The following is a 24791-nucleotide window of genomic DNA, read 5'->3' as shown; positions in this document are numbered from 1 at the left end:
GGTCTCCTCAGGGTTGAAGGGGTTAGGGGTTTTTGGCCTATGGCTAGGGTTAGGGTCTCCTCAGGGTTGAAGGGGTTAGGGGTTTTCGGCCCATGGCTAGGGTTAGGGTCTCCTCAGCATTGAAGGGGTTAGGGGTTTTTGGCCCATGGCTAGGTTTAGGGTCTCTTCTGGGTTGAAGGGGTTAGGGTTTTTTGGCCCATGGCTAGGGTAAGGCTCTCCTCAGGGTTGAAGGGGTTAGGGTTTTTTGGCCCATGGCTAGGGTTAGGGTCTCCTCAGGATTGAAGGGGTTAGGTTGACCCTGTGTTCAGCTGAAAAGAACAAAACCAAGGTGAAATTATGCCGGTGTAGATTCTCAGTCATCCAGGCCATGATAAATTCAAGAAACGGTAAAAAACAAAAACAACTGCACTTTTATTTTGTAGTTGAAGATGTTTCGCTTCATATCCGAGGAGCTTTCTCATTTCAGAAATATAGAGTGTGGAGTTGAGATTTTAGCTGAGATGTGATGTAAGCTGGATTTCTTTCAAATTGTTCTCACTCTCCTAACAATAAAGACTCGTTAGGGTCCTTGTTTGTCTGACTCACTGATGGGCCACTCTGGTTACATGAGTGCAGTTGTTGATTGGAGTCAAACTGACTGGGGATCAGGCCTAAAGCTCCATTATATGTTTTTGAAAGCTGGAATCTGAGCTCCTCCTCTGTTGAATTTACAAGGTGAAACTATAACAAAATGTTATAGCAAGACATAAAAAGACATTTATTATATATTTACTTACCTTTTAATACAGGAAGTACCTAAACCAGCAGGAATTCCTCTGACTTGTGCCCTAAAATACATAAAACCTTTAATGTTCATCTTATGGATTGAATAAAAAAACATATTCATCATCATATGTTCATTCATCTGTCCTTCATGCAGCTCTAAAAGAAATTGGGACAGTAGAAGAATTGTTTTTTTCAAAGATTTGACACATTTTCATTTTAGATAATGTCCTCTTATGGTTATAATAAAAGGTAGCTGCAAACACAACTGCTAACGTTTTTCAACATGTGGAGGTACATATTATAAAAAAAACTCTGGGTTGTACCATTTATATTTAATTAAAGTATGCTGAAGTAAGTAGATTGTAAAGAAAAGAAGAATGTAGAGAATAATAAAAAAACAACAAGAAAACAGGAAGACAGATGCGTGAATGCTGAATCAGCACTTTAAGACTCCAGGAATCAACTCAACTCTTTGCAATCACATACTGAGAACTTGTTTTGTCATTATTGGAGTAACAACAAAGGTTTTGGATGACTTTCTAATATTTTCTCCCTTATTTCTGTCCCAAAATGAGAAACCTGATTGGGTTCTATTGATGATTGAACAGTCAGGAGGCCCCAGTGTACTGTCCACAGCTTGATAAGTGGTAATTAAATTAGAACACAACCCGATTAGCAGGACAGGCCAGAAAGGTTGGAGAAATCATTTGGTTTTGACCTGAGAGAATTCATTTGGACTGATAAGGCTGCATATCTGTGATCAGTATTACAGTAAAACGTTACAGGATCTCAGGAAGCGGATGACCGCAGCGCAGCGATGGAAATCTCTCCTTCAACGAGCTTCAGGCACATTTCATCTGCAAAAAGGAAAAAGAATCACACTTGGAGTTTTTCTCCTTTAACTTGCATTAAAACATGCATTAATTAAAGACCTTAGCATTCCTTGAAGGGATGCTTATCGCCCGCAACCTTTTGTGCCAGAGTTTTACATTAAGAATATCTTGAGCTGAGAAAAGACAGAGTTGGAGCCGTTTTGATCAATCCATGAAAATATTTTTATGCACAATCTCATGCAGTATCATACATGATCAGTTACAGCTTGAAGTATGTGTTGGGAATCCCTCTCAGCCACTACCACACAAAGTTTTAGCTCATCTTGAATCTGATTGACTCAAAGAGTTAAACAGGTGAAGGTGTTCATCCAGTAGTTACTTTCTGAGAATTTCATCAAAATCCATCCACTGGTTCATGACATATTTTGCTAACAGACGAACATGAACAAACATTATCATCCACGACCAAATGCAAAAGGGTGATAATGATGTCATTCGTTGGAAAGACACATTTCTGCACAAACCCTTTAACTGTGGGTGAACGCTGCTCTGCTGTCCTTAACTTATCAGCTGAGATCCTTAACTGCAACATGTCTGATTGTTTTACTCACCTGAGGGGGCGGGGCCCCGTCTCCTCAGAGGCAGACATGAATCAGGTGGAAATGAAACAACACAAAGGCTGTTAGTATCACATTAGTCACTCTGCCAGCAGTCGGTGTTGGTGGATGTGGGCCGGTGACGTCAGGGCTTCATTCAGAGCAAGGCCGGAGCTGAGGGAAGGTAAACACAGAGGGGAGGAAGCTGTTCATTTGTCTGTCTGTTAGCGAAATATCTCTTTAAACCACCGAATGGATGTTAACGTCCCTTTCAGGAAGTAATCACAGCTGATGAACATCTGCCACAACTAATCCACCTCAGCCAACACAAAAATGGCCTCACCTCAGTCAGTTTTACAGATACTGAGTAACAGATCATGTGATCAGATGGTGCATAATGTTATTTTCAGGTTTGCCCAAAACGGTTAGAACGCCATCGTTTTCTAACACAGATGATCCACGTCTAAAACTGGCATGAAAGGCAGCGGGCGATATGCATTCCTTCTGTAACTCCTCTTCTGCAGAATAAAGCTGCTCTTTTGTTGTTGTTGTTGTTGTTGTTTTCTATTACATCAGGGCTTCTCAGTCCTGGAGCTGAACTCTTCCTTTTCATTTTTTTAAAAGCCCCTCTGGTCTTTCATCCTGAAGTCAATTTTGCCTGGCGGTTAGTCAAATGCTTTAAATGTGTATAAGTGTGTGTGAAAAGCGTGAGCTTTAAGTGTGATGGACTACCTTGGGACCAGAACCAGGCCTGAGAGCGAGGCATAAAATGAGGCTGGATGAACCGGCTGGGCTCAGAATTAATGCCGGTTGGTAGCAGACTGTGGAAGGTCTGGATGGGATTATAATGGGCTGATTAAAGTGTAACAGTCGCTGTGGCAGGATTACAATTTGACATAACTATTGAAGAATACTGAAACAAATTAGATGAGTTTCCATGGGCTCTGTTCCAAATTTGATGAGTTGGTAACCCCTCAAACCGAGGTGGCAGGGTTTATTTTTACAACCGCAATTCCAAAAAATATTGGGACGTTGTGTAAATCGTTAATAAAAACTGAAAGCAATTATTCATAAACCCATGTTTTATTCACAAAGGGACAATGTTAACAATGTTTAATGTCTAAACTAAAAAAATTCTGTGTAAATTTTAAATTTGATGGCAGCAGCACATTTACAAAAGGTTGGGACAGGTCCATGTTTCCCTCTGTGCAGCATCTCCTCTTCTCCCATCAGTCTGTAAACATCTGGACCTGAGGTTGTCCCATTCTGTCTGTTCAACAGTCCTGGATGGGAGCAGATGTTGTTCTAAAACCTGGACTAATGCACCCCCATACCATCAGAGAGGCAGGCTGACCTCAGAACAGTTCTCCTCTTTGGTCCAGAGGAGACACATCTGTTCACATCTGGCTTCTTCTTTGCCTGATAGAGCTTTAAGCAGCATTTGTGGACGGCACGGTGAACTGTGTTTACAGACAGTGTTCCTGAGCAGAACCAGAACCTGATCACCAACATCCAGCCTTGACCTTTGACCTCAGAGGTTTCTCCAGATTCCTCAAATCTTTTTATTTTGAACTGTAGATGACGAGATATTTAAAGTCTTCCCAGTTTTCTGTTGAGGAACATTATTTCTATTTTCAGATCCAGTTTTTCTCAGCCTGTTGAACCTCTGCCCATCTTTACTTCTGACAGATTCAGCCTCTGAAATGCTCTTTTTATATCCAGTCCTCTCACTGACCTGTTGCCAGTTAACCTAATTAGTGGAAAAATGCTCCTCCAGCTGTTTCTTTTTCACACCATTTACTTTTACAGCCTTTTGTTGCCCCTGTCCCAACATTTTCAGTTGTGTTGCTGCCATAAAAATCAGATTACTGCATTAAAAAAGATGCAGTTTCTTAGTATGAACACTCTGCATGTTCCATGTGAACGAATCAATGCATTCTGTTATTTACATTTTTCACAACATCCCAACATTTTTGGAAGTAGGGTTTTGGGGTTTTAGTTTGGGCTTTATTTGCTGCTTGTTTCGTGTTAACCAGAACATTATTTCTGATTTATCAGACCTCGTGCAGTTAGTGAGATAAACCGGATCTGCCAGAACCTGACAAACATCCATGTCTTGGAAAGGTGAAAGATGTCACTGCAGCCCCTTATTTAATGTGGTCTGTCATTTAATTAAAGGCCTAGCATTATAAACTACATGATAAAAAGCAGTGAGTTGAGACTGATTTGGTTTGGAGCTTTGTGTTCAAATGCAGTTTATTGGAGAGGCCACCATTCATGGAAATCTGGAAATCAAAACAAATTAAGAATAACTCGACCCAGGACATTTTTCTGCAGGTCAAATTATTTTTAAATGAAGAGAAAACTTCCTTTTTTCTTCTTCGGTTGGCTGCAGGGCATTGTATGCAAATGTGTGTGAAACGTTTAATGATCTTGTTTCCGGTTATTTCGGTTTTGAAATGGACCCAGTTGTAGCTCAGGATGAAGAAGACAGTTGTGTCATGGTCCCGTTTGAAGAAAGCAGCCTGTCTTTGGTGCAGTAAAGAGGTTTGTCATCAGTTAATGTCTCATATTGTGAAGAAGTTTGTCATAATTATCTAACGCAGAGGTCAGTAGATAAAGGAGCAATGTGCACGTTTTACTTCAAACGCCCGCATTAAATTAACAAAGTGAAATTGATATTTTATGTTGCTTTTTGCGGGGTATAAAAAATAAAAACTTGAACGAATGAAGATTTAAAGGGCAGATGTCAGTAGGGGGATCTGTTTTGGGATTTTCTTCTCGTGTGTGGAAAGTTTTTTTTTTTTTCTCAGGGCATTTTAACGCAGCAAAGTTCACCAAACACTCTGATAAACTCCCCATCAGACAACAGCTTACTGATTCTTTTGATGTTTTCTGAGATACATCAGAGCGAGTCTTGACTTTACTACTGGATGTTCAAATCTTGGTTAAAGGTCTTGTTGGGTTTGCAGTTTGCATTGCAAAGCTTCTGAATTTTGTGTCCACTTTTCACTTATTTCTTTGTGTTTAGTTTGTAAATGCCAACAGGAAAGTCCAGTTTTAATCTTAAAAAACTGCAACTTGTTCTCCTCAAACTGAACTCACCTACCGTATTTGACACTGAATTAAGTACATAAAGGCTTGTTTTGTTAAAAACTCTACGTTTTACGTCAATTTCTGTCTTTTTAGCATGTCTTCATTGGCTTGTTAGTGCACACAATAAGGTCCTAATGTAGATATTTAAACTAAACAAAACCCACAGTGGTTGCCTTCAACAGAAAGGCAGACAACTTTAAAAATAAAACTAAAAGCAGAGCATTTGGATTGGCACGCTGCGGGAGCACATATTTATGTTTATCAGATTTTTATTGACCTCATGTGAGCAGGTTTGGGTCAGGTCAAAGGCCACGTGGAGCCCGGGAGCCCAGGTCTGATCTAAACGTTTGTCAAATTGTAGAATTCAAAAATATATCAGCCCAACTGAAAAATAAAAGAATAAAAGGACAGTTCAGAATGTTGGTTTTTCCTGAGACAAACAGGTCAGATATTGTTAGATATTAATAAAATTTGGTGTGGTAGTAGCTGAGCATCAAAGCTAACACATACTTCGAGTGCAACATCATTTACTTATCGACCCCGTTTGTTAACAAAATATCTCATGACCTACTGAACAGATTTTAATGAATCGCTCACAAATGAATCATTGAATAGACGTCTGCAAATGATTAACGTTGGAGTCACACCAATTAAAGATGGCCACTGAAACTCAAGACTGCGGGCGATATGCATTCCTTCAAGGTCATCCAGGCCTTTAATTATTACTTTACGAAGCAGGAGAGAGTCAGGAAATAAACCAGGGAGTCAACCAGTGGTGCAAAACTGTCATAAAAATGGATTTCAAAAGAATCTCCACAAAGACAGGAAAGGGGGGCGATTCTCTGTTGGACACCAGGACGGTTCCTCAGAGATGTCACCCCTCCTCCCCCCATGATGCCTGGAGGTGTCAGAACTGTCAGTTTGTGAGGAGAAATACAGTAAATTCACTGCGTGTTTTCACCGTTCATCGTGAACAGAGAGGAGCGGCCCTCTTCATCACCTTGCGGCTCTAACTCACTGCCTGTTGGAGGCAATTAGTCTCCGAGCTTTATTCCTCTTTTACATACAACTCCTGAGCCGCAAATTCTGCAAGATTGTTTCCAAATCGTTTTTTATTGCCGCACGTCGTTCGGGCTGTTATTGCAGATATTGATGCCGTTTAGACAGAAGGAGACAGTTTTCATCAGAATTTTATTTTCCTCGGGTGTTTTTAAGGCTCAGGAGCAGCAGATACAGTAAAACACAGAGCACTTAAAGTCCAAACTAAAACACCGGAGAACACTAAAATCTAAACGTTCTCCTGGGAGTGCGGTTGTTGAATTCAGTTCAGATTAAAAGAGTCAGGTCTTGTTGTTGATCAATACGGACATTGATCTGCAAAAACGATATTCATCTTCTTCAACATGAACCACAGTTATCAGGATTTTAATTACATGTAAATTGATTGAATGAATTGACTTGAATCCATAGCTCCCTGATAAAACAGCAACTGCAGCAGAACGTAAAGATGCTTTTTATCGCCCGCCGACGAAGGCAGAGTGATAATGTTTATGACATGTCTGTACGTGTTATTAGTAAAATATCTAATGAACCACCGCACAGATTTTAATGAAACTTTCAGAAAGTAATAACTGGATTTACATCCACTGCTGATGAACTCTTTGAGTCAGTTTAATTCAAGATGGCCATCACAGCTAATCAACACCAAATGCCTCAGTGAACTATATAAATATTTGGCTAAAATCTGGTGTGGTAGTAGCTGATGCTATTTTTCAAGGTTTGTCCAAAATGACGACATCTTTCTCCTCATAAAATGATTTTAGTTTAAAGGGCAGCGGGCGATATGCATTCCTTTAAGGAATGCTGGGTTTTTATTTGAAATGACCTCCTGGTTGCAGAAATAGAGGTGTTTGAGAGCAGACGTCTTAAAGCTTCACAGGCACGACCTGGACTGTCGAGGTGTCGCCACCATCAGAAAGGTCACGGTTCTGTTCCCGCCGCACACAACCAACACGACAAGCTTTTTTTCTTTTTTTTTTTTCCTCAAGGCTGCGGGAGCTGCCATCTTGGTGCGTGTCGAGTCTTTATTGATGGGCCTCCATGCTGCTGTGCAGACAGGAAGCTGGAGAGAAGGAGTGAGCTCCTGTCTGCTCCACTCACTGCTGGTTTCACTTTCTCCTCCGGTTGTTTCTCACACGGCTTCTTGTCTTAGTTGTAAGATTTCTGCACGACTTTCTGCTGCAGCGTCGAGTTCCACTCAACTAATCCTTTTTTTCTTCAGTAGTGAGAAAAGGGCAACCTTGCATGAACGGCGGTGGGCGATATGCATTCTTTCATGAATGCTACAGAAAATGTTCCATCTGTAATTCATAAAGAGGAAGAAAACAAAGCAAAGATATTTAAAACCTGACACAAGTTAGATGCATTTTTGAAAAAATAAAGTTTGCATGAAGAATTTTGCCTTTGGCAAGTCAAGCATTAAACATTTATTGTGGGCAACCAAGCATTGCGTAGCCACACAACACTTTATTTCTAAATAAATTAGGTATTCCAGACTGAATTACCTGAGAATATCTGAGGGGAAATGACCCATGAAGAACTCAGATCTTACTTTTGAAACAACTTTTTTCAATATTCTGACTTTAAAGACAAATACAAAATATGTTAAATTAAAAGTTTGGCATTCTTTAACAGAATGCATATCGCCCACCGCCTTTCATGCCAGAGTTTGAAGTTAAAATCACTCCTTAGTGAGAAATAATGGAGTCAAGTGTTGTGACTGACTCTCAGCTACTAAAACAACATATATAAGCTCAGTATCTGTAAAATAACAAGTCAGTTGGTTATGGCTGCCATTTTGAGCCATTTTGTCACACGCAGGCAGGTACATGATCGCCCTTTTTTCATGGTGTCGGGCAAAAACAAATCAAAAACGGTTAAAAACAATCAAACAGCTGTGAAAATAAAACAAAAAACAAATTAAAACCTCAAGCAGAGCTCAGCTGAAGTGGAGAAAACTGGAGAAGCTGCAGTAAATGCTGAGAGCTGAAGGACTGATGAAGTTTGTTGAAGATGCTGAAACTTAGTTGTTAAAACAAAAAGGAGCAAAACATTAGCTAAAAATCAAAATTAGCATAATGCTGGCAAGAAGCTAAAAGTAGCTAAAAATGATAAATACCTTAAATAGAGCCAGTTTGTTGAAGCAGATTTAATGAAATCTCAGTTTATTTCTACAGGGAAATAAATATTTTGAGAAGTAAACTACAACTCAAAGCATCCATCTCCTGAATGAATAGTTAGATTTAAAAGATCATACGGAAAAATAAAAATCAGGACAACAAAAGGGTGAAAGTGAATCAGCATCACGCAATAAATACACTTATTATAAGAGTTTAATCTATAAGTTTTCAGGCAGTTTGGTCAAAGCTGAATGTGAGCACATTAATCAGATCTGATAACTCGGACAAAAATGAAATCAATCGAGTCAAAAATCTTGACAGAGAAAAACAAGTTTGATGTTTCTGAACAGGGAGCTGACTGAAAGAAGACTTCAGAACTTACAGAGACACGTCACATTTTACCCAACAAGACTGTCCTTTTAATTTGCTGACAGATTAAAGGCCCAGCTTTCCTTGAAGGAATGCATATCGCCCGCAGAGTTTTAGCCTGAGATCATCTGATCATCTGATCATGAGACGGACGGAGTTTCAGCAGTTTGGATCAAACCTTGGGAATTATATGTGATGATTCTCAGCTAATACCACATTTACTTTAGCTCGATTTCTGTAAAATCGACTGAGTAACAGGCATTCTTGTTTTTTAGGATCAGGTGGTGGTGGCCATTTTGAAATGGGTCGACTCTATAAGTTAATCAGCTGTAGATGTCCATCAAGCTTCATTAAAATCCATCCAGCGGCTCATGAGTTATTTTGTAATCAGACAAACACATGAATAGATGCAACCGGACAGACACGAGCAAAAACATCATCGCCCTTTCACCTGCGGCGGCGGGCGATAATAAAAGCACCCTGACCTTTGCACTCGTGGACTAATAAACCTGGTGTACCTTCCTGACGGTTGGAATCACGTCTGTAACGCCACCTCGCCACCTTGCCTCGTGGCTTCGAGTGTTGATGTCATTCACACTCCCGTTCAGGCCACTCGTATAGGAGTGTGTATAGGGTGCTAATGAGGGAGGACAGGAGGGGGGAGGGGGGGGGATACAGCTGGACGGAGAGAGAGGCTGTGGTGAATAGGTAACCATGGTAACGCTGTTGGCTAAGATTTGAATGCAGAGAGAGGAACGAGAGAGTAAAAAGGAGGGAGAGGAAGGAAGCTGCAGTGTGCGTGTGTTCATAGAAGAAAGAGGCTGGGGTTAGGGGTTAATATGCATCACTGTTGCAGGTTAATCTTCCATCAGAGTGCAGCGTTTACACCCCACCCCCACCCGCCACCCCCCCTCCACCTCCACCCCAGCATGGACACCACAGAGCTCCAAACCAGTGGAGACTGGAAGTTCAGGAAATATGGAGATGAGGAAAGATTCCTGAGAGGAGATGAGCGTGTTATCAAAAAGATGATGTGCTGCTGTCAACACTGACTTCCATGGTCTCTCTCCACTTCCTGCCAAACCCTTGAGTGACCATCTTAAAGGGATAGTCTGGTGATTTTTGTTAGTAGTTAGTACCTCATCAGACGTGACATCAGTCATGGAAGATGGAGAAAAGGGCTGAAGTCTTCATCCAGGTTTTTCTCAAAAACGTTAGAAAATAATCTGCACCGTTTGTTTAGTTTGCTGCTAATGATGGTATGTGTGCTGAGCAGAGACTGTTGTATGCTGATGATGCTGCTGATGTTGCTGATGATGCTGCTGATGTTGCTGAATGTATCTGTCTGATTGGAGTTGAGTAAACCTTTGGACTGACTTTATTTAACTTGTCAAATTATTCTAAATAAAATATCAATTGTTGTACAACCAGAGTTGCCATGTATCACACATCACGATGACACTCGAGCTTTTAACTTGATTCTCACGCAATCTCAATAAATCTTTCGCAGCGTACAAAAAACACCAGTTCAAAAGTTTACTGAACTCCAAGCAGACGGAGACATTCAGTAACATCAACATCATCGGCATATAACAGCTTCTGTGTGTATGATCAGCACAGATATGTTCACATAGAAACAGACATTTGGTTGACTAGCCTGGATGAAGACTTTTCTCCACACTTCGATCTCTATGACTGATGTCATCACTGGTACTAACTACTGACAACTGTATAATATCAAGCTCTGTGTGTAAATATGTGTCTGTATATGACTGCATACAAATGCACTTTGCATTTAAACAAATCTTAGAAAACAGCTTGGATGCTGTGTGTCTCTCTTCTTCTTGTTGTAATGTCTTGTGCTGTTTAATGTGGCTGCTCTTGTAACCAAAATTTGTGACCAACGTTCGTTTGTTTACCTTCGGAAGTGACTGAAAATATGTCAGCGATGCCCACATATATGAAAGAGCAGTACAGCATGGAGAAGTCACACAATTTTGATGTATTTTCACTCAGATTTGGTGAGTAAAGTTTGTAGAAAACATGCTTTGTTTACACTGAGCGCATACCCGCATGTCAGAATTACATGCACCTGGAAAACTGCTGAAGTAAACGATTTTAAAATGCACCAGTGAGTATAGTTCAGGAGAACCTTTCTAATGTTTGACTTCATAGTTTACAATGAATACCTTTAATTTTGCATCATAGTTCAGCATTTACCCCCCAACATGGGCTCCAAATGAAGAGACTGTTCAGGAAATATAGGAATAAGGAGAAATGGCTGAAAATGGGAGAGAAGATGAGTGAGAAGAAGAGTGTTCAGAGATGAGGAGCGTGTTATCAAAAAGATGATGTGAAGTCAAAGTATTCCTGCTGTCAGCACCAACTACCCTCATTCTCTTCCATGGAGTCTCTCCACTTCCTGCCCAACATCTGAGCAACTATCTTAACCTCAGCGCTTTTTTTTTTCTTTTTTACACCTCTCTGCTCAGATGATGTGTACCTGAAATAGCTCCGGCACTTAGACCTCGTTGGCAGGAGAGAGAGTGAGAGAGTGAGAGAGAGAGAGAGAGAGAGAGAGAGAAAAAAGGTGGCTGGAAATTAAAATACGTAAAAAATGAGAGAGCTGCTCCAAAAATAACAGCGAACAGCTCTTTCTCCATCAGCATTGGCAGGGCTGCATGTTGTTGGGGGTGGAGGGGGAGGGGGGGTGAGCTCCTGCAGCTCTGCAGCGACTGTTGCACCACCGCTGCACCGCTGCACCACTGCACCGCCGCCGTCCCGCTCCTCCCCAGCAGAGAAGCTGTCACCTCGTATGATTTATCTGTGCCCTTGTGTGTGTTTTAATGTCATTGAACTTCAGCATTTTTGATCAAACGCCCCCCCAATCTGAGCCCACCTACCCCCCTACGAGGCTCAGAGAACTCCACCTGTTTCATATTCATCCCTCTGTCTTTTTTATCATTGTCTCTGTGTTTTAGCTTTTAGCGTCAACTGCAGCAAACCCACTTTTTAAAACAAAAATCTGATGTGGTAGTAGCTCATTCACAACACTTTGGGAACGACACCCCGTGGTTTGGCATGAGACATTATTTCATCATAAGATAATCTTGTTCTAGAAAGGTGGCGGGCGATATGCATTCCTTCAAGGAAAGCTGGGCCTTTAATTGTGAATGCAGATTCATTATTATAGTCGTTTTTCGGTTTTATACAAGTAATACTTTCAGCTATTTTAACCATTCATATATCAAAATGTTCAGCTTGCACTTTTGCTTTTTGTAAGTTTTCTACATTTTAAAATATTTAACTTTATTTACAAGTTTATTTCTCATTGAAATTAACAAAGAAGAAAATTCTTTAGCATATTTGCTTCATTTTTAGCTTTTAACTACTATTCTGCTAGTTTTAGGTTTTAGCTACTGTTTTCCTAATTTTGGTATTTCACCTTTTGTTCTGAGTGTTTTCACTTTAACTATTCAACTTCAGCTTCTTAAACATTTTCAACCTGCATTTTTCACAGAAAACATAATTTCACAAGTTTGTCGTCTTTGTTCCTTACAGCTGATGTCTTTTCTGTTCCTCCAACTCTTTATTTGTCTCTGAGTTTTTATCCGTTTCCTTCAACCTTCCTTCCATCTGTCTCCGTCTCCGTGTCTCTCTCTCTCCGCAGCTGTTCAGTATTCATCCATTACTGTAGTGTTAATAATTCCCTTCTCTGCCGGCAGCCATACAGTCATCTATCAGATTAATAATCCTTCTCTTCTTCTCCCTCTCTCCCCTTCTCACGTCTCCTTTCTTACTGTGAGGATGCTCGGTGTGTCAAAGTCCCACCGTGACAACCATCATCATTAAAGACTGCAGTGAGATTAGAGAATGGCCTTTTTTAAGGTTATTCAGGTCTAAAACTAGAGAAATCACATTTTCTGGGAACATGCGGTGTGAATGCTGAGTGACCGCAGAGATTAGGTGAGGAAGCTGAAACTGAGTTGTTAAAGCAAAAAGAAACAGAACACAAGATAAAAGCAGTAAAAGGCGAGCTAAAAGCAGCAAAAGGCGAGCTAAAAGCAGCAAAAGGTGAGCTACAAGCACGGTGGAGCTATGATTAGAGCTGTGGCCTCACAGCAAGAAGGTCGCAGGTTCGCCTCCTGGTCTTTCAGGGTGGAGTTTACATGTTCTCCCTGCGTACATGTGGATTTACTGTGTGTACTCCGGTTTCCTCCCACTGGCTGAAAACATGCGTTTTGGGTTAATTGGTAACTCTAACGCGTCCCTAAGTGTGAGTGGTTGTTTGTCGTTCACACTGCAGCGGACGCGACCCAATTCCAATTTTTCAATCTGATTTTTTTCATGGCAGCGTGAACATATCTGGTTTTTTTATTTTCATATCTGACCCAGGCCTTTTTCACAGTGGTACTTAATCCGATACATATCCGATGTGTGAACGTTCATGTTGCATTTTATCGGATGAGAGGATGGAGGTCCCTCACGTCAAAGTCTCTGCATCCACCCCTCCTCTGCATAGAGGTTGCACCCACAGCCACATAAAAAGGTCATCATTAACATTTGCGCTCTTTTTCTTCTCCGTCTTCTTTTATCTCTTATCGTTTGGATGTACAGTTGGCCCTGAGCGTCCATCTTTACTTCCATAAACTCAGATTTGAGCGAAAAATCTGAATTGAGCATTAAGACCTGCAGTGTGAACGTAGCCTAAGTGTCTCTAGGTGTCCCTGTGAAGGGACTAGTGACTACTGGACGAACGTCTACAACTGATCCACTTTTGCAGCCAATTCAATTCAAGATGGCCGCCACAATTAATCGACCTTAGCCTAAAATGGCTGTACATCAGTGAAAGTTAGACGTTTGATCTGACAGTCCTTTACAGCAACAACTCATAATAATGTTATTTTTATTTTTGACCAAATTCATTTAAATGTTATTTCTCACAATGATCTCAGTCTGAAACTCTGGCATGAAAGGTGGTGGGCGATATGCATTCCTTTAAGCAATGCTAGGCCTTTAATTGTTTTCAGGCTTTGGAGCTTTAATAAGTGTAATTACAGCTGGTAAGTGTAGCATGTTCAAACATCAGTCCATCAGTGTCGTATTAATTGTTAAAGCTAGGTATAATTAGTGTTAACAAATGAGAACATGGCAGAGATGGCTGCTGGCCTCCACCTCACACTAGGATGTTATTAATGCCTCTCAGAATTAAGACCAAATGTCTCAGGAACCCTGTTGCTCCCTGTCAAAAACCACTTCCTGTTCTTTTTTACGAAAGGATATTGATGGCAGCTTTTCATTTTGTTCACTCCATCAATTTTTATTGCTTCCTTTGCTCTGTAAGAACGGCAGAGTTCCTGTAAAATACTTCTGATTGATTCGGGAGGTTCTGTTAGCTCGGTTCGTTGCTGCTTTTTCTTTCACTTTTGTTATTAAAATGCATTTCGTATCAAAACTTGGCATTTAAAGTCTGTTTTTATATTGATTTTAAGTGGAAATCGTTACACGTTAGCAGACTTTCTGCAGTTTCTTCCTCCTCTTGCAGAAGAATATTTGCATCTTGTTTGCTTTAGGCACTAAAACGACTTTGTTGGGGTTCAGAAAAGATCAATGATTTGGTTCAAACAAATATTTTTATTAGCCGCCTCCATGGAAGGCAGGCAAGCATGTTTTTGCCCACGTCTGTGTGTATGCTTATTTGTCTGTCTGTTAACATAATTACTCATGAACCACTGGACAGATTTTAATGAAACTTTCAGAAAGTAATTATTAAGTGTACATCTACACCAGATTGACTTTTGGAGTCAGCCAGATTGAAGATGGCTGCCACAGTAAACTGACCTTAGAAAAAAGCACAGAAATGCCTGTCAGTTTTACAGATATTGAGTTAAATTTTGTCTGGTAGTAGCTGAGACTGATCCCCAACACACACTTTGAGCGTGACGTTATTTTCTAGGTTTAACCAAAATGGTTACAACTCAACAGAAGATGATCTCAGTCCAAAAGGTGGTGGGCGACATGCATTCCTTCAAGGACTGCTCGGCCTTTTCATTATTTGAGCAAATTTTTAAGATGCATCTAGAAATACATTAAACATCCATCACAAACAGATATCAAAGATTTTCTCTCATCTCTCCTGCAGCCAGAAAACTTCATGTTTTCTGTTTTTTGTTGCATATTTTAGCTCCTAAACGTGTGGATTTGATTAGTTACAAGATATCTGCTCAGGGATTATGTGGGATTTGATATAAGCAGCGGCGCAGACGTTCTAATGCTTCTGACAGATTTTTTTTGACAGTTCCTCCCATGATGAGCTGTACTGTAGATGTCTACCTATTGTTTGCTTTATTTGACGCGTGTTGCAGAAGATAAAGTGTTCTGTTTCCTAATATCTGTTCCCTCTCTCCGTCTCTTTGTCTTTCTCTTGCTCATCACAGTAACTCCTGGGTTCTTCTCTCTTCACTCAAGTCTCCCGACGACCCGGAGAAGAAAAGGGAATAACATCTGTTTATCTGCATCTTTCTGTGTTAAAAAACAAGAGGAGGAAACACAGACATCACCAGAGGACAAAGGGAGAACCTCAGAGGATGTGGAATTAGAAGGAACAAACGAGAGGAACCAAAACGAAACTGTTTCTCACAAGTCCACCAGTGTGGAGTCACCTCACCTGCACCTTCGGATTACAGAGCAGGGTCATGTCCCAGGTGCCATGCGCATCGCCACGCTGACCTGCCGTCCTGGCCCCTTCCCCTTCCTCATCTTATTGGCCCATCTGCTGCTGCGGCTCCTCCTCGCCGGGCCGGAGTTAGTAGGAGCCGCTTCCTCGTCCTGCCCTTCGCTCTGCACGTGCTCCAACCAGGCCAGCCGAGTCATCTGCACCAGGCAGAACCTGGAGGAGGTTCCCGAAAGCATATCAGTCAACACGCGATACCTCAACCTGCAGGAGAACTCGATACAGGTAAACAGAGGGTGAACTACATCACACAAACAAAATGGGTTCAAATAACAGCATTCATACCGGTGATTAAAGCTGTCAGATGACAATAAAACCCCTCCTCTAAGAGCTTTAAAGGAAGTTAGGCTTTCCAATGTAAGTTTGTCTCCTGAAGAAGTGGAATTTAAAGCATATTTTGGTCATTTTTAAGCAGGTTTCTGTCGAAAAGTGATGAACAACTAGAGATAATTACTGAATGGCAGCTGAAATTTGTTAAAAACCAAGCTGAAACTGGCCTACTAAAACTAGAAAAGCAGAACACTAGATAGAAGTAGCAAAAAGGCTAGCTAAAAGCTAAATGTAAAAAAAAACAACACTTTTTATAATATTTTAAAAAAGTATAAATAATACACAAGCCAAAAGTCACAGCATCCATCTCCTGAACGAGCCGAAGGTAACGGATGACTAAAACAGCAAACAGTATGCAGAAAAACAAAACACACATGAAAACTGTGTGAACACTGATTTAGTTAGACAACTAGTGTCTTACCTGTCAAGGATATCTATAAATAACAGGTTATATGTAATCTGTCTCAGCTCTACAGTTCTCTGATGTGGACATAAAGATTTAGAAAATAACGTTCGCTTGATTTGCTATGAAATTTTACAACATTGAAGTTTTTTTCAAATGGCAGTAATCCACTGTTAGCTCATCAGTCCAGTCAGAAATAAACTCTACTTCTCCAAACTGAGGTTGTTCAAAGAGTTATCTACAACAGGTAAGAATGACAGAAAGATGATTTCCTTTAAGTGACTGTGGCTGACCCTCAGCTACTACCAACCAAATCTTGGCTCAGTATCTGTAACTGACTCAGTTTTAACCATTTCTATCATGGCTAATGTTGATTAGCTGTGGCGGCCATCTTGAACTGGCTTTAATCCAAAAGTTAATCAGCTGTAAATGTTAATTTAATGATTTCTTTCTGAGAGTTTCATTAAAATCCATCCAGGGGATCATGAGATATTTTGCTAACGCTACAGACAAACACTCAGGCAAAAACATTATTGCCTTTCACTTACAGGCAATAATCAGGTCATGCAACAAACTTCATCATCAAAAGTTTCCTCTGACAGAAAAAAACAATAACTGGAGGTTTTCTTTGAAAATCTTTAGTCCTAAAACAACAACGAGAGAGGAAGAGGCTACAAGTCAAACCTCTGGTGGGAAGATTTGATGAAATGGAAGCAACACCACGCTGCCTTCAGTGTGAGTTAGAGAGCCAAGGCTCCAGGACTGCACAAGAACATTATTTAACCTCAGATCTCAGATATGAAGCCCAAGAATCTTTAAATTAGTAAAGGAAGTGGGCGGATTTTGATGTAATTGGATCCATCATCACGTTGCTGACAGCGCTTTGTTCTGTTGTGGCTTTAGATTCATTCCCACGACATTTGAACTCTTCTAATGAAAAGCTAAGTATCTCCCAGACATTGTTAAATCTTCCAGTGCATCTTCCATAATGTCCCTCTGCATGAAGGACGCTGCGACCCGTTCTTCAGAGGAAACATCTTATTAAACATTATGTGATGCTAACCAACCAGAAATAGAAAATTGTGCCACTTGATTTAATATGGGAGGTTTAAAGAGGAGCCGTTAGCAGGAAGGAAAGGGAAAAAAATAAAGTGGTGGTAATAACCATATTTGTTGCATTTCAGCCTTGGAAATTTGATTCGGTTTGTTGTATCCTGCAGCTCCACTTGAAATGATTAAAAATCTAAAAATGTTTTAACACCTGAAGGCATCCCAGATTCTGTGGCTTATTTTTTCCTCCACTGAGTACCCTGAGAGTAAAGCCTTGACAGCTCCCACCCCCTCCTAACATCCCCCCCCCCACTTCTGCTCTACATACAGAAAATGCAAAGGCCCGACTCCAGGAGTCCCTGAACGTCTCACAGAACTCACAGCTTTAGAGGCTTTTTTTTTCTCTAATCAAGGGGGGCCAAAATAGAAAAAACAACTTGTTCAGGGTCAAACTCAGTTGAGATTTACTGAAAAAATAAGATCATTTTTTCAGATGTATCATGCACTTAACATTTAGAACAAACAAAGCTGATGATCTCCTGCCACCATGGAAGGCGGGCGATCTGTTAGCAAAATATCTCATAAGTAACTGGTCTGGAAAGTAATCGATGTACATCTACAACGATTAAGAGTCGTCCTCAACACAAACACCATCATTTCCAAGGTTTGACCAAAACGGCTACAGCTGCCTCATTTCTCAGCATAAATCTCTAACCAGAAGTTGCATCATGTACCCATTAGTGGATTTAGTTCTGAGAACTTCATTTTAGTTCCTAGGTGTTTTCTGATCTGTTGCTTTCGTGTCTCGGTTCCTGCGATGGGTTCAAAGTGTCGTTCAGCTGCCGTTTCTGAGCAGGAGATGTTCAGCACCGACCCAAAATCTGGACTCAGGCTGAGTTAGTGACCAAAATAACTCGTTTCTGTGAGCGCTTGCATCAGTCCTGTTACATCAACAAACTGATTTAAAAGCACACAGCTGTGTAATAAGGTCACTTTTTCTTTTCTTTTTTCAACTGTCAAAGTACAATCTCTGAGTGAAAAGGCTTGTTTAAACAAATAGATTGTAATCTTGCTTTTAAGATGTAGAGGGTTATTGATTTGGACTTTATTGCACCGCCACCATTTAGCAACATGAAGAAGCTACTTTTTTTTTTTAAGAAAATCTTTGTTCTCTAAATTACAAGCTTTTTCACACTGAAAGAAGTTGAAGTACAGAAATTCTTATCAATAAAAACATTCAAATAAAATTAGCAATAAAAAGTGATTCAAAGATTTTTTTTAAGGCAAATAATTTGGGATTTTCAAGCTAATCGTATATATTTGATACCAAAATATTATTACGAAAGAAAAGAAATGCAACTTTTTGTCAGCAGAATATGTGTTTCAAGTTTATAACAGCAGGTCCATCGTTACAGGAATGCATATCACCCGCTGCTTTTCATGCTGGAGTTTTAAAGTAAATGTTCTTAGTTTTTCAATTATGTGTTGAGTATGAGTCTCAGCTACTAAATCTTAGCTTAATATCCTTAAAACTAACTGAGTCATAGCCATTGTTGTGTTGCTTAACTGTGGCAGCCATCTTGAATTGGGTTGACTCTATTATGGGTTATGAAATACGTTAAGCACTATAAACAGATACACACATGCACAGAGGCGACAACATTATCGCCTTTGCCTTTGGCAGCGGGTGCTAAATAGAAAAAACTCACTATACATAAGAATATGCATGCATTTGTCTCAGATGTAAATGAAAAACTGGTGTTCTGTTTACATAAATCACAATCCAAACCTCAGGATTCATCAGCGAAACAAGTCAGTTTTGCATAATAAGCAGCCTGATGGTGATCCCTCCTCGGGCGAAGCCTTGGTGAGGTTTATCCACGGTGACGTCGTAGCTGTGTGAGCACTGAGCAACGCCTGACCTTTTGCACAAGCATTACACAAAGGTCAAGTTTGTGTGTGGTGGCGGCTGCCTGACGAATGCATCGCCCGGCTGGGCTCTACTTCACAGCAGTCAGGAGAAAAACTCTCAGCAGGAGTTCAATTACTGTAGAGAGGCACTTCTAAAAGACGAGCACAAATAAAATCATTCCTCCTTGTTAGGGCACACAGCTTTTTGTGTTTTATAATAATGACCAAAAATTAATTATTTTGTTAAAATATTTTTAAAAATACACTAATCAAACCTTCAAAAATTCAGCAAATGCACTTTTTCCCGTCTCTAAATTAAAAAATAGATAATTCAGTTATAAAAGTATGTTTCTTATTGTAACATAATTGTAAAATATGATCATTTAGTTCTTTTAAGATCAATTTAAAATCAAACCAAACTTTAACGTAAGCTGCCCTTTATTCTAAAATCTATAAAAATTAAAGAATAGAATACTTTGATGAATGCATATTGCCTGTCGTTTTTTAATGCCAGAGTTGCAGAAGAAGGCAAAAACAGCCAGTTTGCTGAAGCAGATTTTAAAAAGAACAAAGTTTTTGAAGAATTTAGTGAATCTTTATATGTTCCTTTTGAGTAGGGGTGGGCAACCCTGGTCCTGGAGGGCCACCATCATGCATGTTTTCCTTGTTTCTCTGCTCCAACACACCTGATTTGAATCAGTGTGTCATTAACAGGCTTCTGCAGAACAGGAAGAGGTGATTTAACCACTGAATCAGGTGTGTTGGAGCAGGGAAACAAGGAAAACATGCAGGATAGTGACTCTCCAGGACCAGGGTTGTCTACCCCTGCTTTAGAGAACATATTTGTAAATAAAACATCTTGAAAAATGTAAAAGTTACAAAAAACAAGCCATATCATCCATCTCCTGAATAAGCTGAACATTTTGATATATGAACATAATATGCAGAAGTAATAAGATTGCAAAAACCAGATAGAATAATATTAAAATAAAAAGGAAAACAATAGTGGGAAAACTGAATCAGCATTCACCCTATTAGTAAAAAGTTTTTTTTTTTTTCAAGAAAACCAGCTGATTTGATAAAATTTTCATTTTGATGATTCCATCATCCTGTTCATGCACAACCTGGTGGGTGAGACTAGAGACAAAAACTCTTAAACCTTCTGCAGAACCAAGATCAGGATGAGCAGCTTTGACCGAAAGAAAAATGTTGAGTTTATGTCTCTACGGTTTGCAAAGATTTTAAATTGTAACGAATTGCACCGTTTATCAAGTCACACCTAATCTGTATTTTGTTTTGAATAACTTAAAAAATATGTTTTTTTTTATCCTTCCAGGTCATCAAGTCTGACACCTTCAAGTACCTGAGGCACCTTGAAATCCTCCAGCTCTCCAAGAATCAGATACGGCAGATTGAGGTTGGCGCGTTCAATGGCCTCCCTAACCTCAACACGCTGGAACTGTTTGACAACCGCCTCACGCTGGTGCCATCACATGCCTTCGAGTACCTCAGCAAGCTGCGAGAGCTTTGGCTGCGCAACAACCCTATTGAGACTCTGCCAGGCTATGCCTTCCACCGCGTGCCCTCGCTACGTCGCTTGGACCTGGGTGAGCTCAAGAAGTTGGATTTCATCTCGGATGCAGCCTTTGTGGGTCTCATCAATCTACGGTACCTAAACCTGGGCATGTGTGGGCTAAAAGACATTCCAAAACTGACACCCCTTGTCCGTTTGGAAGAGCTGGAGTTGTCAGGAAATCGGCTGGAGATCATTCGTCCCGGATCCTTCCAGGGATTGGTGTCTCTTCGGAAGTTGTGGCTAATGCACTCGCAGGTGTCAGTCATAGAGCGAAATGCCTTCGATGATCTAAAAAACCTGGAGGAGCTCAATTTGTCCCATAACTCCCTGCACTCCCTGCCCCACGATCTGTTCACACCCCTTCACCAGCTGGAGAGGGTACACCTCAACCACAACCCCTGGGTCTGCAACTGCGATGTGCTTTGGCTCAGTTGGTGGCTAAAGGAGACGGTCCCCAGCAACACCACCTGCTGCGCCCGCTGCCACGCTCCTCCAGTCCTGAAGGGCAAGTACATCGGAGAACTTGACCAGAGCCACTTCACCTGCTTTGCGCCTGTCATCGTGGAGCCACCCACTGACCTGAATGTTACTGAAGGCATGGCTGCTGAGCTCAAATGTCGCACAAGCACGTCAACAACGTCTGTCAACTGGATCACTCCTAACGGCACCCTCATGACCCATGGGTCTTACCGTGTACGGATATCCGTCCTGCACGATGGCACACTCAACTTCACAAATGTCACCCTTCGAGATACGGGTCAGTACACCTGCATGGTTACCAATGCTGCTGGAAATACCACTGCCACTGCTGTTCTCAATGTCACCGCTGCTGATACCAGCGTCAACTACACCTACTTTACAACAGTTACCGTGGAGTCAGTGGAGCCTGTAGGAGGTAAAGAATATAATGGTCGCGTCTATAATGAGACCTTTACTCCTGTTCAGCCTGGCTCCACCCCCTCTGTTCTGTGGCCGAACAGGGTTTCTACCACAGACTCCTCCCTGCCACCTGGCTGGTCCCCTTTCTCTCCTCATTCAACTCGACCCACTTTCACTGTGCCAATCACTGAGCCGGGCTTCTCAGGCCTGGACGATGTGATGAAGACCACCAAGATCATCATTGGCTGCTTCGTAGCCATTACATTCATGGCAGCGGTGATGCTGGTGGTGTTTTACAAGCTGAGGAAGCAGCACCAGCTGCATAAACACCATGGTCCTGCTCGTGCCATCGAGATCATCAATGTGGAGGATGAGCTGGGTGCCGGGGCCAGCGGACGGGGCAGTGGGCTCTCTGGAGGCTCCACGGTGACACAAAGTGGAGGCAGTGGAATAGGTGGGGGTCAGAGCCTCAGGCTGCACCATCCAGAAATTGTCAACTTACCCAACCTGGCTCGCACGGAGCACCTGAACCACTACTACAAAACCCATCACTTCAACAACAACATGATGGGCCTGGGAATGGGCACGGGTGTAGGCCTCAACAACAACAACAACCCCTCACCGTGCTCTCAATCACAGAACATATCCTGCTCCCAGGTTTCAACTACCACCTGTGGAGGGACGCCCTCATGTGGCACCCTGCCCTCCCCTGTACCCCTGCCCCAGTTGGGCCTACACAGTTCTCTGAAAGGCCTAATGGGAAAGGGCCAGAATGAGCCACTACTTTTTAAGAATGGCTCAAAGGAAAATGTGCAAGAGACTCAAATCTAAATCCAAACTGATGGTGGAAGTATGAGGTAAGAAGAAAAAGATTTTGATTGAGACAGAGAATATCTGTGAAGCTGAGACTGATTGTAGCTCACCGACCGTCCTTTTGGATAAATATCAGAAAAGTTGATGCTTCACTCCTGTTTTGTGGCTGACAGATAGAAAGACAAAGGAGACAGTACACTAGTCCCACCAACAGCATCTGCACCTAGCCTCTGTTTGAACCACAAACATCAAAATCCCTCGAGTGCAACCTGCCAAAGCTCAAGAAAAAGCCAACCCTTTTCGCTCAGCGGACAGATTTGAGCCATGCACATGTGCAATGAGCCCCACGAGGTTGTAGACAGATTGCTTCGTATATTTCCAGATGCATTCAGTGTATATATTTGGAGGGAGTCTGAATATTGGCCATTGAACATGTTGTCAGATCAGTGTTTGGCAGAGGCAGTGAATAACAAACAATGATTTGTGGGAGCAGTATGTTCCCAGGTTTCCAGGAAGCACTAAAACACAGAAGAAGCTAAATTAGAGCAGGGCAGCTCTGCTGTTCACAGCATCACAACAAAAAAAGGTGGCTTTTGGGGAGCAGTTTCACGCTCACTTTTGCACTTTCCCTCCCCCTTTCACATTTTACTGGTTACTGTCTTTTTTGAAATAGGAAAGAAGCAGTGGATTGCCACAAGAAAAAGAAAAATATGAGGAATAAAGGACAAAAAGAGATATAAAAAGTACTGATCATACATATTATATATACCGTAAATATATTTTCATTCAAAGAAATAAATTATAAAGATTCTTTATGGAGCTTCTGACTGAAACCTTCAATGTCTGGAGAATATATATATTAAAAAAAATAAAGTGCAGCTGTTTTGGTGGCCCACCCCCTTACAACTTTTCTGAACTTGGAACAAAATTGCCCCCCTGACTGCAAAATCTATAAGGACAGTAGTGGAAGAGTGACATCCGTGGAGCTAAAACACAAACAGGGCAAAGTGTTGACTAAATTTATTTTGGTTTTGACATTTTTATAGTCACAAAGAAAAAAAAAAAAAAACGTATTCCCTTTCATCCACAGAAACAGGGTCATTCAAGAGGGAAGATCCTTTTGCTCAGCTGCAAAAACATGAAGCTTTTCATCTTTTGGTAAACAGTGGCACTGTGGTATTAATAATAATGATCATAACAGTAATAATGATAACAAGCTTAGCTTTGTTTGTCATTTACAGATCAGCACATTAAATTAATTTATAATGATGTTGCACATGCTAATTCAGCGTGATTTCCTAAAAGTGTCAACGAATGATTTGAGATCTCAGCCATGATATGACATATTAATGTTATTGTGTTATCATTATTATTCACATGACTATTATTGTTACTACTAGTGCCTACGGATGAGTCATTTTTTTCATTTGTATTTGAGACTGAAGTTGTGTTGGACTAACTAACAGCTGTGGGACGGACTCCATTTGCCGCTAAATGAACTTCACAAGCATCGGCAGGAAATGACCTGGCCCTCAAAAATAGCTTCCTCAAGTCCAGGCCTCATCGACTCCTCTGATGTCTCCAGCAGTCAGGGACCGCGGTGTTATCAGGCACTAAAGGCAGGGCACGGACCTTTGACGAAGACTGCACCTTTGCAGAGGATTATTTCACAACTGTATCTCAGTGTTATCGCGTGTGAGTGGATTTGAAGGCAGCAGGGAGCTAAATGGACAACAGGCGTTTTTTTTAAGGTAAGAGATGCTTGCTCTGTGAAGGAGAAGGTGGCATACAGTGTGGTATATGGCAGTGGGTGAATTTTTTCTAAAGAAAAGAGACAATTAAATGAAAAAAAAAAATAGAATCTTATAGATATCTTTTAAAAAAAAATACAAAACTATTAAGATGAGTGTTTTTCATTTTTGGTTTTTATCTAGTTTGATTTTTTTTTAAATCACGTGTTATCTTTATTGTAATATTGTTATTGTTATTATTATTAGCTGATTACACTGGTTATAATTATGAGAGATGTTCTGTTAGCAGAGGTCACTTTGAAAATTAAAAAAAACCTCCTGGCACATAAAAAGGCAGTGGAAGTCTGTGAAATTTGGTTGCTACTTTTATTTTTTTCACTTATATTTTGATCAACTTTAATTGTAGTATCACTGTTTGTAACCCCTTGGCACCTCCTGAGATGAGTCATAGCGAATGTGAAACAGTCAGCACTGGGTCTTTTTTTTAAATTTTATTTTATTTTTATT

At 40.8% G+C, this 24791-nt stretch overlaps 1 protein-coding gene across 1 annotated transcript in view; it reads left to right on the top strand.

The window, feature by feature from the left end:
• lrrc4ba (leucine rich repeat containing 4Ba) overlaps positions 1-23586 on the top strand; it is a 40109-nt gene extending 16523 nt beyond the window's left edge. The window contains exons 2-3 of the mRNA XM_017419304.3: positions 15276-15796; positions 20602-23586. Coding sequence (XP_017274793.1) covers positions 15548-15796; positions 20602-22551 — 2199 coding nt within the window. The 5' untranslated portion in view covers positions 15276-15547 and the 3' untranslated portion in view covers positions 22552-23586. The remainder of the gene's footprint in view (positions 1-15275; positions 15797-20601) is intronic.
• Positions 23587-24791: the final 1205 nt, after the last annotated feature.

This window comes from Kryptolebias marmoratus, linkage group LG12 (genome assembly GCF_001649575.2).
Source record: "Kryptolebias marmoratus isolate JLee-2015 linkage group LG12, ASM164957v2, whole genome shotgun sequence".
Taxonomy (NCBI): domain Eukaryota; kingdom Metazoa; phylum Chordata; class Actinopteri; order Cyprinodontiformes; family Rivulidae; genus Kryptolebias; species Kryptolebias marmoratus.
This window is presented reverse-complemented; position numbering and strand designations above follow the sequence as displayed.